This window comes from Corylus avellana, chromosome 2 (assembly GCF_965113065.1).
Source record: "Corylus avellana chromosome 2, dhCorAvel1.hap1.2, whole genome shotgun sequence".
Classification (NCBI taxonomy): Eukaryota; Viridiplantae; Streptophyta; class Magnoliopsida; order Fagales; family Betulaceae; genus Corylus; species Corylus avellana.
The window spans coordinates 37,234,027-37,247,286 of NC_142491.1; the positions used below are offsets into that span (position 1 = coordinate 37,234,027).

At 43.2% G+C, this 13,260-nt stretch overlaps 2 protein-coding genes across 2 annotated transcripts; both read right to left on the reverse strand.

The window, feature by feature from the left end:
- Nucleotides 1–220: 220 nt before the first annotated feature.
- On the reverse strand, nt 221–1,817 carry CTL2 (chitinase-like protein). The gene is made up of 3 exons (XM_059606668.2): nt 1,378–1,817; nt 1,129–1,288; nt 221–901 (listed from the first exon to the last, which is right to left on the reverse strand). Exons 1-3 carry the CDS (start codon nt 1,763–1,765, stop codon nt 490–492), a joined length of 960 nt encoding a protein of 319 aa, XP_059462651.2. The 5' UTR covers nt 1,766–1,817; the 3' UTR covers nt 221–489.
- Nucleotides 1,818–10,486: 8,669 nt separating this feature from the next.
- Nucleotides 10,487–12,678, reverse strand: LOC132182235 (uncharacterized). Its single transcript, XM_088512778.1, has 3 exons — nt 12,281–12,678; nt 11,643–12,154; nt 10,487–11,430 (listed from the first exon to the last, which is right to left on the reverse strand). The coding sequence occupies exons 1-3, from the start codon at nt 12,676–12,678 to the stop codon at nt 10,487–10,489; spliced, it is 1,854 nt and encodes a 617-aa protein (XP_088368904.1).
- Between the last annotated feature and the right edge of the window lie 582 nt (nt 12,679–13,260).

Consider the following 13,260-nt stretch of genomic DNA (forward strand, 5'->3'; position numbering starts at 1 on the left):
TTAAATAAAGTGTTTTTTTTTTTTTTTCACCAGAATAATGGAGAAATCTTATATCACGGGTGATAGTGCACCTTTCTCACTAAGGATACCCTCAAACCAAGGTGCAGGAGGAGGGGCCTAGAATTGTCAGCAGTGTGAAATTCAGAGGCCAAAAAACAATGGCATTTTGTTTCTTATTAAACAAAAAGAAGGATTAAATGGTTCATAAGATTTTCACAGCTGATTTACCACAAAATGGTTCATAAAGTCCACCTTCAATAGTTACAAGACAAGGGAAATTTGTAAGCAAAATATATCTCAACATTTACACAACAATAACCAAGGGCAGCCACATCTAGGCTAGTTTATCTTCACACAGACGAAAATTGAATAGTCTCTGCATATTTTCTTCTTCTTCTTCTTTCATGTTTCAACCTTTACATCATTGATTATGTACTTTCTCAGATTGTTATAGTTTCTTTCCCTTATTGATGCTTCACCAAACAAAGCTCAAGTAGATGAGGAGGAAGAGGATGGGTTGAAAGGAACCTGCTCAGCACAACTGAGCACATCATGAGGACCTGCCTCCTCTCGGCCAACACCCATAAGATCAAGATAGTAGAGGTAATGGGAGATTATGTTGTTCATGGAATCACTATCACCCTGACCGCAAACACCATCGCCATAAAGCACATTCATGGTGGTGCCAAACCCAGGAACCCGCTTCCCCAATGTGTCATTCTTGGTGGGTTTCCAGTTCCCAACAAAGGCATCGTGGGCTGATGGTTGGTGCTTCTTCTCTGGCGTCATCCACTTCCAAATTGCTGCGTGGAACGCCAGGGTAGCATTCTGTTCTATGTATTCTGGATGGTTCAACAAATCCACCTTCAGGGCTTCCCCTGTTTTTCCATAGTTGTAGTTCCTGATGCAACCAAAATCTCATTTTGAGATTTCTTTAACACAAACTCAAATATTTCTATAGGACTGCTTATTACTTGATTAGGATAAGGTTACACATTAAGGTCCGTTCGGTTTTGTAATTTCTAACTCTTGCGATTTTAAAAAACGCACTCTTAAAAGATACCGTTTCTGTGATTTGATTTAAAATCATACTTTCAATACGAGATTAGAGAGGTTCATTATGCATACCAATAGATAGGAAGGGCGCCACGGCCATAGTATGCAGCTCCAGGAGCGCAAGGATAAGTGAGTTTGTAGTAATCATCGCAGTAATCGGATTCAGGGCTGAGTTCCTTGCTGTAGCATAAACCCCAGGCCAGAGGCCCTCCAGTCGCCACTCCATATCCGCCTGAAAATTTATCAGGAATTAAAATATATAAGTAATTAATATTTATCCGCCTTAAATCCCCATAAAAGCAAATGGTTTAAAAAACTCACAGGAGGTTTTGCTGCCAACATGGCCTAGAAAAGCTGCAACTTCCTTCATCCCGCTGAACTTCCCGCCGGTGGTGCCAAAGCCATCGGGTTGGTATTCAGCAGCGGCGGTGATAAAAGAACGGTAATCCCAGAAGCCCACGGCATGCGCCACAGGGGTGTTGCGCTTGGAGAAGAGGTTCTCGAACTGGTACGTCTGGAAGTAGTCAGAAACGGTTTCGTTACAGCAGAACTTGGAGAACCTTTTACACTCCCACCCTTTTTGACACACCTTTTGGCCCTTCACTGTCTTCACCACCGGCTTCACAGAACTGACAGAAGCCTCATCATCGCCATTGACAAGCGCTAAAATCAATGCCATTGTCAGAAACAGAAACCATTTTGCCTCCATTTTGGTTGAGCGAACAAGAGAGAGAGAATGCCTTGTGTTGCTGATGGAAGGGGTGGGAGAGACGTGGGTTATTAAGGAGGTTGCTGAAAATGATGGAAAAGGAAGGTGCAACTTATTAGGAGGATGGTGATTTTCAGAGTCGGAGTAGCAGCTGCTTTTGCTTCATTTTTATTCTTCTTTGAGTGCAAGTGAAGAAAAACTCGGGGGCCTAGATATGGTTTGATGATCATTTCTTTTGCGCAGGCAGAGGACCAAATCAAACTAAACTTGAGTTGGATAAAAATAATAAAAATGGACCAAATAATTTTAGATCAAGACTCTTTTTTACGATTCCCTCAACCTACTCTACTCTCCAACACAAATTGTACTATCTTTTAACCATTTTTATAGGGTGAATTGTTGAATCTACCATTGAATTTTGTGGGATTCACATGAGTCCATAAATTTAAGTAGTTTGCAAAAAAAGACGTATTTTTTTTTTTTAGGTATCTATCATTGTTGTATGTCTATAATCATATATCTAGGATTTGAGTATCTTTTCTAACCTACTTCACCTACTACATTTTTTTCCCTATGAGAGTCATTTCTATGGAGGCCGTGTAAAACTCTCTTTTATAGCTTTTACTAGAAATTAACGTATCAGGTAAAAACATCAAATACAATGGAGATAAAAATACCGTCTTTTTAATTCAAATCAATTTCATTGACTTTTCTATTCATTTTAACCCAAACCCGCTACTCACCTCTGAGCCTCCGACACTAAAGTCTCCAAAATCAACTAAGACAGTGGCTCCGGTGGTTTTGTCAATGAGATTTTTTGCCAAGATAAGGGAAAACATTTGGTCTGAAAAGTTATATGTATATATATAATGTTTCAGACCGAAGGGTATGCTTCTTATTAGAGGGTGCAAAACACCCCGTTTACACCACAACCTAATTGAAGTTATCCTCAAATAAATAACATGCTCTTTTTAGTCGTAAACGTAGACCTCTAAGGCTGAATCACTCCAAGTTTTGGTGTTCTTTACTTTTCTTATTTTTGATATTATCTTACATTTTACATTTTATTATAAAATTCTACACTGTATCCACTTCAATGTGGCCTTCAGTTTGTTGGTAGGTAGTTGGTACTATTTTACAATTATGTTACCACCACACAATTATTTATTTATTTATTATTATTATTATTATTATTATTATTATTTTTCAATTCATGTGTTTGTAGGTACTATTTTACAAAAACAATAATACCCAAAGATTTTCCTCATCCCGATCTACACCGTGCTAGTAAATTGAGGACTACCAAGACACTAAAAACTTGCAATTAAATGAGTTGGTGTACAAAATCTCACAAAAAGGACAAGAGAGCCCACATGGTCAATGACAAAGATAATGTGGTTCAGCAGTGACATGGATGAAAAAGAATGATTAATTGCATAATCTTTCATTTGCTTACTGCTAAAGGTTTGGATGGTCTCGTCTTATATAAGTGAAAATTCGTCCCTTCAGCAATATTGGGACAAAAGGGTTGGCGAAGTCATCCACTACCAATGGACATGCGCCCAACAATCATCACAATGCTTTTGGTGATGAAGCGAACCCTTTGAGCACTTCAAATATTGTATAACCATTCGAGGCTAGCGAAATGTAGGAACTCAATCACTGCAAACAATTCAGAGTACAAACATAGCAAACTTACAACCTCTTTGTAAGATTTTGTACGCCGGCAAATTCCTCTCTTGCCTCCTCAATAGACTCTTAACTCCTCAATGGTCAATCTTCTTCATATGACCTCCTTATCAACCCACTGGTAGACTTCAAGCGGTTGATGGTTTAATGAAGGTGTGTTGTTTGAACAACAAAGTCTAAGAGAGGGAAAGCATTAATGACTTTCAACAATGGCTCTCTTGGAACACGAAGGTGAAGCTAGGAAACCTCTCAAAAGGTTCTAAGGCTTAGGATTCACACCTTACACAATGACAATCCCATTCAATTTAATAGGATAAGGAAATCCCTAGCTGCAACGTGTAAAAAAGGTTTCATTTTATTGTAAGATTTTGAGTAGCATTAGGACTGTCACTAGGGTTTTATCGCTAACTTCAGTGACAGCTCAGCAGTATCAAGACCGTCTTGGTGACAGAGCTCTTCGGAATGCATCTTCCACAAGTAGCATCAAAATGGTCTACTTAAGGTTTTGGTGACGGAACTCTCGAGTAGTCAACTGGGTCACCTCCTGTCCCTGGTGTCAGGACGTTTGTTGACAGTCCTCTCGAGTAGGTTCTGGAACTCTTGAATCATGACTCACGTCAAGACGGTTGGTGACAATCTTGCTGATGGTAGTACACAAATTTCACATCTAATTAAGCCTAAATTTTTACACCAAGCCACTTAAGTGATACAAAGTTTACAACCCTTGTCCTATTTACCGAAATGAGCCAATTTTTAAAACTTAACACAATAGGTAGGTGAAAAAAAAGAGAGACAGTTTTACTTGAAATGGTAATACTTGTTGGCTACAATAACACCGGAAAATAAAACATGTTTTATTAAATATTTGTTATATTTTTGTGTTGACTTATTTGATGTCTGTTGATGCATAGTTTTTCGAGGATGGACCTGGCACACTCTCTGGGTGGTATTGCGATGTCCGAGGATGCGTTGGGCCTTCACATAAGAACAAACAATAGGATTAGAGTCCCCGGTAGTCTCCCGGCGGGAATACTCCAATGCCTAAGTCAGTGATTTGAGAGAGAGAAATGATGTAAGCAACAATAAAGCTAGAATAACAAGAGTTGCGATTACCTTAGCACTGATAGGTGACTTGTATTTATAGGCATGAAAGGAGTTTGATTTCCCGCACATCTCGGATCCCTATCCCTTAGTATCTGCTATGCAGGTATTTGAGAAAGAGATGGGGTTTGTTAGCTACTCTGTGATCTTAGTAACCTAAGATCACGGGATAAGTGATACAGCTTCCGTGTGACGTTAGGTTAGGATGTCCGATTAGTATTCGGTCACATGTGCATAGCTTATGTGCTAACAGCTGTTATGCATCTTAATCGATATAGATGATCTTTTCTAATTTGAAGGATGGCCTATCCCATTTATATAGGGATAGTTGATATATCGATAACGAGTATATGATCTTATCAATCGTATGATAAGATTATCTGACTTAATATAATATAAATACATCCCCATGGTAGAATGACTGACCTGTCCTTCGGCCATTGACTATTTCGGCCCATGAGTTGAGTCTCGGACTAGGCGTTCGAGACCTCATCGGGCTAAGCCGTCCGAGGCCTTGGCAGGTCTGCATACTCGCGGAATCCTGGGTTCAGGGCCTTATGAAACTGATCCATGACCCAACAGTTATCCCCTAATTTCCTAGTCTAGATGACTATGGAAATTTTGTGTTCTTTAAGAATGGATCGGTCTTCCGATGTCCGACTCCTAGAAGTGGCATGTCCGAGGCTTCCAAGGCAGAAACTTGAATTTTGGACTTCAAGTTTTGGCGGGATTTTTTCCCTATGATTTCTGTCGAGACGGTTGATTTGATCGAGGATCAGTCGGTTCACCTGCCTGTCGATTCGAATGGTTAAGTACGCATCCACGTGTCGGCATCGGTATGGTTGTACTTTCGGCTACCACGCGTCATCATTTGGCAGGTAATAAGACGCGTCTGCTGCGGCACTCAATGCGCGTGTTTTCGAGGCGTCGTCTAGGGTTTCAAGCGTCGATGCCCCTTCGTCTTCTTAGACACACTATAAAAAGGGGTTTTTTCTCTCCTTTTTCATTTTCTACTTTCATCTGGTTTTCTGAGACGCAACTGTTGCTTGTGAAAGCTTTGCAATTTTTCCAACCCCCCAACTGGCTTGCTTTCATTCTAATTTATTTCCTCAGTACTACTATTTGAGAGTAGTATTCTTTTGGGTTTCGGTCAATCGAACCCTTCGTCTTCCTTCGTGTGAACAATTCGTTCATCCTCACAGTCCAATACTCAAGTATTTGGATCTGTTGCTGCCGTTCATTGAAGCTGTGGTTTGATCACCTTCATCTGTCTGTTACCCACCTGTTAATTCATAGCCTTCACCCTCATATTCCTTGGTCATTATATCTTGAATTTTTATTTCTCATGGGTGACGGAGGAGGCTCGGACTCGGACGGTGGAGGTTCTTATCCTGCCATGTGGAAGACCACCTTGACATCAAAGGATGAGAGGCAAGTCAGGCTGGACTGCTATATACCGAAGATGGTGAAACTTCAGTTAGATGATGAGCAAAAAGGTGCCATAGTGAGCACCAAGGAGCACGAAGTCTGCTTGTATGAGGAGATGTTCCGTGCAGGCCTCAGGCTACCATTCTCGAGGTTCATTCGAGACTTATTGAGCCTTTTGAACGTGGCTCCTCATTAGATTGTCCCCAATGCTTGGTGGACTTTCTTCGGCTGCGTGGTTCTGTGGCTGACAGCTTTAGGGGAATAGAATTTCCTCACTGCCAAGGAGTTCTTGTCGGTGTACAGGTTCACGAGGAACCCTAGCAGTGACTCGCTTTACAATTTCCAAGCCCGACGAGGGAAATCGATAAAGTTTGAGAAAACTTACACTAGTAATTGAGCATGGAAGACAAAGTTTTTTTTTGCTCTGGGACAATGGGAGTTTGGACCTTCGGAGAAGGTAGAAGGCCCAAGAGTTCCTCGAGAAACCAGCGTTCCAGTAGAAGGTGCAGGTGTCAAGCCGGTGCTGACTTATGAGGAGCACGCTCGAGTGAACAAGGTCATGGCCTAGGTCCGAGAACATGAGGGTGCCACTTTGTTCAGGACTTTGGTCACTACGACCAAGCTGAACCATTACCTATACTATCCTGGGGTCGGTCTTGATAGACAGAAGAGACCGAGAGATGTGGCGCTCGAGGTCGCACAGAAACAGACTACGATGAAGGGTATGGCGTTCAAGGCCGTGAAGAGGGCAATTCCTGCTACGAAGGGTATGGCAATCGAAGGTGTGAGGCCGATTAAGAGGGATGCGAAGAAGGCGCCTATGAAGAAGAAGGGCAAGCGTCTGGCAAGTGAACCCTTGAAGACTCCCGCTTGAGGCTCGTTGATGAGCCTGAGGAAGTTGAGCAACCAATGCTCAAGAGAGCCAAGGTGGCCAAACCGACAGGGCCTCAAGATCCTTTTGAGGCAGGTAAACAAACGGTTTCCCAACTCCTTGCTACCCGAAGAAAGGGGGACCTAAAGCCTGTCATTCATCTGGCCAGTGCGTATCGCTGGCCCATCTCTGCTGCTCCACTTTTGGCGGTCCCCTTAGTCGAGCCCATCGATGTCCCGACTCCTATAATTGTTGTAGAGTCGGTTACTCTAGTCCACTCAAGCCCAAACATCAAGCGTATTTTGGAGGAGGTTGAGATGGAGGCGTATTCGGACTCTTCGGTAGGGAATGAGGACGAGAGGCCTGAGCCTGCAGCTGCTGAGACATGGTCGGTCGATGCTGTGGCTCATGTGGCAACGTCGGTAAGTCCCTTGGTTAACGAGGCACATGATGAGGTGCAGGCCGATGCTAGCTCACAGACCTGGTCCGAATGGTTCTTAGGCTATGACTACTCCTGATGCTCGAAATCCGAAGCTCGTGGCAACACTGCTTCGAGCGATTCTAAGGTGCAACCCTCCGGCGTCGAGTGGTCGGTTGGCTACCCCCTTACCAGACCTGGGAGTGACCTCACGGGGAATCCCTTGTTTGCTTTGGTGGGTCTGATCCCCCATGAGCAGCTGACTGGCCAGCGTGATCATATCGCCCAAGGCATGGCGGAGTCCTTCCTCTACTACTAGCTTGTCGTAAGTGTTATTTTCTTTTAACTATTTTGCAGAGTTTTGTGTATTCTAACTCTTCTATTTGTTTTAGAGCATGACGAGGTCGTTGTTCCTGTACTATGACTTCAGAAAATTCATGCAGAACTCGGCCGAGAAGTCCAACACCTTAAAAGTTAAGCTTGCAGAGTAGGAGCAAAAATTGTCGAAGTCTGAGGCCGAAAATGTGAGGCTAAGGGGAGTTATCTCCCAACAGGATATGGAATTGCTAGCTATCGGTCAGCAGCAATCTTAGATTCAATCCAAAGCTGCCGAGGCTGAAGCTGCTCGGTCTGCAGCAGATAAGAAGCTCTCGAATCTGTCCGCTGAGCTGAAGACTCTTCGAGATAAGAAGGGTCAGCTCTAAGAAGAAAACTCCATAATAAATGAGGATCAAAATCAGCTTGAAGAGAGGCTCGCTGAGGTTCTAAGACAATCCAGAGAAGCCCAGGCCAAGATGGATGTCCAGAGGACAATAGCTGAGGAGGCCTGCTCAGCTCGGATGGTGGCCTAGGAGAGGAGGAAGTTTTATAAAGAGAAGCTCAAGAAGGCCGAGCTTCAACTGCATGAAGACGATGACCAAGCCTGCAGCTATGGAAAGCAATTGTCTTATGCCTCCTGAACACGCGACAATGCTTGGCTGGACAAGATCTCTTTTGGCTTCGAAACCTTCCGATCTTGGGCCAAAGATCCTTCATGTTCTGTGGACCTTGACATAGTGGAGGCCGATGAGCTTCCTTTTACTTATGAGGCCCTAGAACAGATCATATCGCTCAGGTAGGAGCAAATGCCTGACGCCAAGGGATCTTCAAGTTTGGCTATACACTAGAGGAAGAAAACAAGCCCTCTAGCAATGATGAAGCCGTGGAGCCCCAAGGTCCTCTAGATGCACCTGTCACTACTGAGGCCCATGAGTATGTTGACCCTAAAGGGAAATAATTGTAAATTTTATCAGTTCTACATTTTATAGATATTAATGAAAGATTTTGTTTCACAATTTACTCTTTTACTTCTTTGCAATAGATAATTGTTTATACAACCTTATATGCAATTAGAAGATAACTTAAAAAAGGGTAATCAGTTTTAAACCAAACTTAGATGTTTATTTTGTAACCGTCTTTTAAGGCAACTCAAAGTTGAGATCCTTGGCTCCTTTAACTCCCTTCGGAATACCTGTCTTAGGGTTTAGTTGAGAGGATCCTTGGTTCTCTCCTCTAACTCCCTTCGGAATACATGTCCGAGGGGTTAGTTGAGGATTAGTGATTTTCCTCTAACTACCTTCGGAATACCTGTCCGAGGGTTTAGTTGAGAGGATGAGTTATAGTCTCTTCGACTGTGTTTCCTCTGACTACCTTCGGACTACCTTCAGAATACCTGTCTGAGGATTTAGTTGTGGGGATTTCCTCTAACTACCTTCAGAATGCTTGCCCGAGGGTTTAGTTGAGAGGATGAGTTATAGTCTCTTCAACTGTGTATTTCCTTTAACTACCTTCAGAATACCTGTCTGAGGATTTAATTGAAGGGATTTCCTCTAACTACCTTCGGAATACATGTCTGAAGGTTTTGTTGGGAGGATGAGTTATAATCTCTTTGACTTTGTTAAGACTTTGAATGTCATTGTAATTTCAGGAGATTTTTATTTGATGAAATAAAACTTATAAAAGAAACAAGAATAAAACAAAAATGAATCTCCTTTGTGAAACTACAATAATTTAGACAAAATACTTTTAAGATGCTCGGTGTTCCATGGCTTGGGGAGTGGCTTTCCTTTGAGGTTCTTGATGTAGTATGCTCCCGCTCTTCGGCAATCGATCACCTTGTAAGGTCCTTCCCAATTGGGAGCTAACTTGCCCTCAGTTGGATCTTTGGTGGTGATGGTAACTTTTCGCAAGACCAGATCTCCAACTTTGAAGCTTCGACGCTTGACCTTCCTATTGAAATATCGAGCTACTCTTTCTTGGTATGCTGACATGGAAACTTGGGCTTGGTCTCATTTCTCTTGTAGCAAATCCAGATGTAGTTGTAAGCCTTCATCATTAGTTTCAGGCGGGAAGGTTTCTACTTGGAAACTACCCGAGCCCACTTCGGCAAGAATAACCTCCTCGGTTCTGAAAGCCAAAGCATAAAGAGTCTCCTCGGTCAGAGTTCTTTTGGTAGTTTGATATGCCCACAACACCTCCAGAAGATCTTCAGCCCAATCTCCCTTTCGATCACCAAGTTTCTTCTTCAAAAGTTTGAAGATTGTCTTGTTAGTGATTTCTACTTGCCCGTTAGCCTGGGGGTGCCCAAGGGATGAGAAGTAGTTCCTTATATGGAGTTTAACACACCATTCTCTGAATGAATCGCAGTCTAATTACTTTCCATTGTCTGTGACGAATGCATGTGGAATGCCATAGCGACAGATGACATTCTTCCATAAAAATTTCTCTATGCTTTTAGCTATTATATTCACTAGGGCCTTCACTTCTACCCACTTCGTAAAATAATCCACAGCTACTATTACAAATCGAACACCTCCTTTCGACGAGGTAATGGTTCCACTATATCTATCCCCCATTGCGAGAAGGGCCATGGTGAGGAGACCAAGCTTAACTCCTCCGGGGGTTGCTTAGCAATGTTAGCAAAACATTGTCATTTGTCGCAATTTCTGATCATTTCCACCGAGTCTCAGGTCATGTTAGGCTAATAAAAGCCTGCTCGAACTGCCATATATGCCAACATCCTTGTGCCTAAAGGACTCCCACAGATACCTTCATGAATCTCACGAAGGATATAATTACCTTCTTCTTTGGAGACGCACTTCAGAAGTGGTAACATAAAACCTCATTTGTATAAGGTTCCATTTACCATGGTAAATCTGGCAACTTTTTTCCTTAGCTAGATAGCCGATTTCTTTCCTGATGGGAGAATTCCTCTCTCCAGATATTCCACCACTTCCTTTTGCCAATCCGGTACTGCCTCTGCTGTTGAGACCGAGACCACCTCGGTTATGGTAGGCTGGGATAGCGTTTGGACTATTTCTTCAGATTCTCCCATGGATTCCCCTGTCGATGCTATCCGAGCGAGATGGTCCGCTCTTTCGTTTTCTTCCCTTGGGATTTTTACAATGCAGAACATTTTGAAAGAATTCTGCAAGTCCTGTACTTTTGATAAGTACAGCTTCATTTTGTCCCCCTTGGCTTCGAATTCCCCTTGGATATGTCTGACAATCAATTGAGAGTCGCTTCGTAGCTCAATAAACTCAGCTCCCATCTCTCGGGCCAAGCCGAGTCCAGCTATCACCGCCTCGTATTCGGCTTCATTGTTGTTAGTTTTGAACTCCAACTTTATGGAACTACGCAGCTCTTCACCTTCTAGGGTGATTAGTATCTCTCCGGCTCTACCATGCCTTTTTATGGATGACCCATCCACAGAAATTACCCAAGTCTCGTCCCTCGGCCATTGTTCTGCATCTAGCATATTAGTAAATTCTGCCAAAAAGTCTGCCAATGCCTGACCCTTGATGGAGTTTCGAGGAAGGAATTCAATGTCAAACTCTCCAAGTGCGATTGCCCAATTAGCCAATCTTCCGGATAAATCTAGTTTGTAACGCACTTTTTTAAGAGGGTTTTCGGTGAAACCCTTATCGTGTGAGCTTGAAAGTATGGCTGGAGTTTTCTTGACGCTATGGTAGGAGCGAAGACAAGCTTTTCCATTTGAGAGTATCTCTCCTCGGCCCCTTTCAATGCTTGGCCGATAAAGTATACGGGCTTCGTCGAATTCAGCTTCATTCCATATCTCTTCAATGTCTCGAACGTTTCCTGCAGGCCAGCCGTGTGGTTCTGTGGTAACACGCTTTTGACTAGCATGTCATTCACATAAACTTCCATGTTCCGCACGATCTATTCTCGGAACATCTTGTTTACCAGTCTCTGGTATGTTGCCCCTGTATTTTTCAGTCCGAAGGGCATGACCTTATAACAGTAGAGGCATCAGTTTGTAATAAACGTAGTTTTTTCTTTATATTCCGGATGCATGCAGATTTGGTTGTAACCGGAAAAGGCATCCATAAAGCTGAGCAATCCGTATCCAGGTGTTGAGTCAACCAATGCATCAATGAGGGGCAAAGGAAAGCTATCTTTCAGACAAGCTTTGTTAAGGTCGGTGAAGTTTACAGACATTTTCCACTTCCCATTGGATTTCTTGACCAATACTACATTGGCTAACCAATCGGAATAATGCACTTCTTCAATAAACCGAGCTCTAAGCAGCTTCTCCACCTCTTCGGCTATTGCCATATTTCGCTCAGGAGCAAATTTTCTTCTCTTTTGCTTCACCAGTTTCATACTCGAATCCACATTGAGTTGGTGAAGTACATCTTTAGGGCTAATGCCTGGCGTGTCTTCATGTGTCCACGCAAATACTTCTTGGTTCTCTTTTAGAAAAGTGACGAGGCCTTCTCGGACCTCCGAGGAGAGTTGAGATCCAATCTTCACTACTTTGCCGTTTGCTATCGTCACATCTTCTAGTAGCTCGGCAGGTTCGCCTTTCGGTTCACCTTCCTTTCTGCTTCCCAGGGTACTAACCGTTAAAGGTGTGGCTTTCGAAGGCTTCTTTAGGGAAGTGATGTAACACTTCCTTGCTGTAGTCTAGTCACCCTTGACCTATCCGACTCCTTCTTCTATCGAAAACTTCATCTTTAGGTGGTAGGTTGAAGTTACAGCTTTCAACTTATTCAAGGTTGGCTGACTGATTATGTTGCAAGTAGACGGTCGGTTGACCACCAAGAAGTCTACCATGATAGTTGACTGCCTGAGAGCTATTCCTGCTGTTACAGGAAGTGAGATAATCCCAATAGGTTGGACTTGCTCTCTCGTAAATCCGACTAAGGGAGAACCGAATGGTTTGATCCTGCTGCGATCAATACCAATTTGTTTGAAAACTGACCAATAGAAGATGTCAGCTGAGCTTCCATTGTCCACTAAGATCCGATGGAGCACATGGTTGGCCACTGTCACCGTTACCACCAATGCATCGTCGTGGGGCAGCATTATTCCCTTCGCATCTTCTTCGGAGAATGATAAGACCATGGACTCTCGCTTTAAGGCCTTTCAAGAAAGAGAACCTCTTCTGTCTGCACCCTCCTGGAGTGGGCTTTTCTGGCTGAGTTAGACTCTCATTTACCAACTATTCCTCCTGAGATGGTAAGAATTTCTCCCACTACATCATGATTCCGAGGTGGAGGATGCGCATCCCAATCATTCCTCGGTTTAGTCTGCTGATTATGCATCGGTTCATCATATCGATCATCTCTTGGATCGTTATCCTGCCTTTGCCTCTGGTCTTGGCCCCCGATAGCTTCTCGGTTTCCCTCAAGCAATAGGGGTTGCTGAGGATTCCTTCTTCTAGCCCTCTTGCCTGCTAGGAACCTCACCAATTTACCATTCCTGATGAAGGATTCTATCTCCTGACACAGAGATACACACTCCTCGGTCAGGTGGCCAACTTCATTAAGATAGTGGCAAAACTTTGTGTGGTCTCGCTTCAGCAAGGGACCCTTCAGTCTTGTTGGCCATTTGAAGTTAGGGTCTCTTCTGATCTCCATCAACACCTTGGTCATACTAGTGTTCCATGGGGCGAACTTGATAAATTTTCGCAGAGAATCGTTCATT

What these genes read in the sequence shown, in the direction of transcription:
- CTL2 (XM_059606668.2), bottom strand. Translation starts at nt 1,765, where the DNA reads ATGGAGGCAAAATGGTTTCTGTTTCTGACAATGGCATTGATTTTAGCG. An exon ending in TGTTGGCAGCAAAACCTCCT is followed by an intron (nt 1,289 to 1,377) that starts GTGAGTTTTTTA and finishes ATAAATTTTCAG; the next exon opens with GCGGATATGGAGTGGCGACT. An exon ending in GGCGCCCTTCCTATCTATTG is followed by an intron (nt 902 to 1,128) that starts GTATGCATAATG and finishes TGGTTGCATCAG; the next exon opens with GAACTACAACTATGGAAAAA.
- LOC132182235 (XM_088512778.1), bottom strand. Translation starts at nt 12,678, where the DNA reads ATGGTCTTATCATTCTCCGAAGAAGATGCGAAGGGAATAATGCTGCCC. An exon ending in ACCTACCACCTAAAGATGAA is followed by an intron (nt 12,155 to 12,280) that starts GTTTTCGATAGA and finishes CCTGGGAAGCAG; the next exon opens with AAAGGAAGGTGAACCGAAAG. An exon ending in CTTTATGGATGCCTTTTCCG is followed by an intron (nt 11,431 to 11,642) that starts GTTACAACCAAA and finishes GTGTTACCACAG; the next exon opens with AACCACACGGCTGGCCTGCA.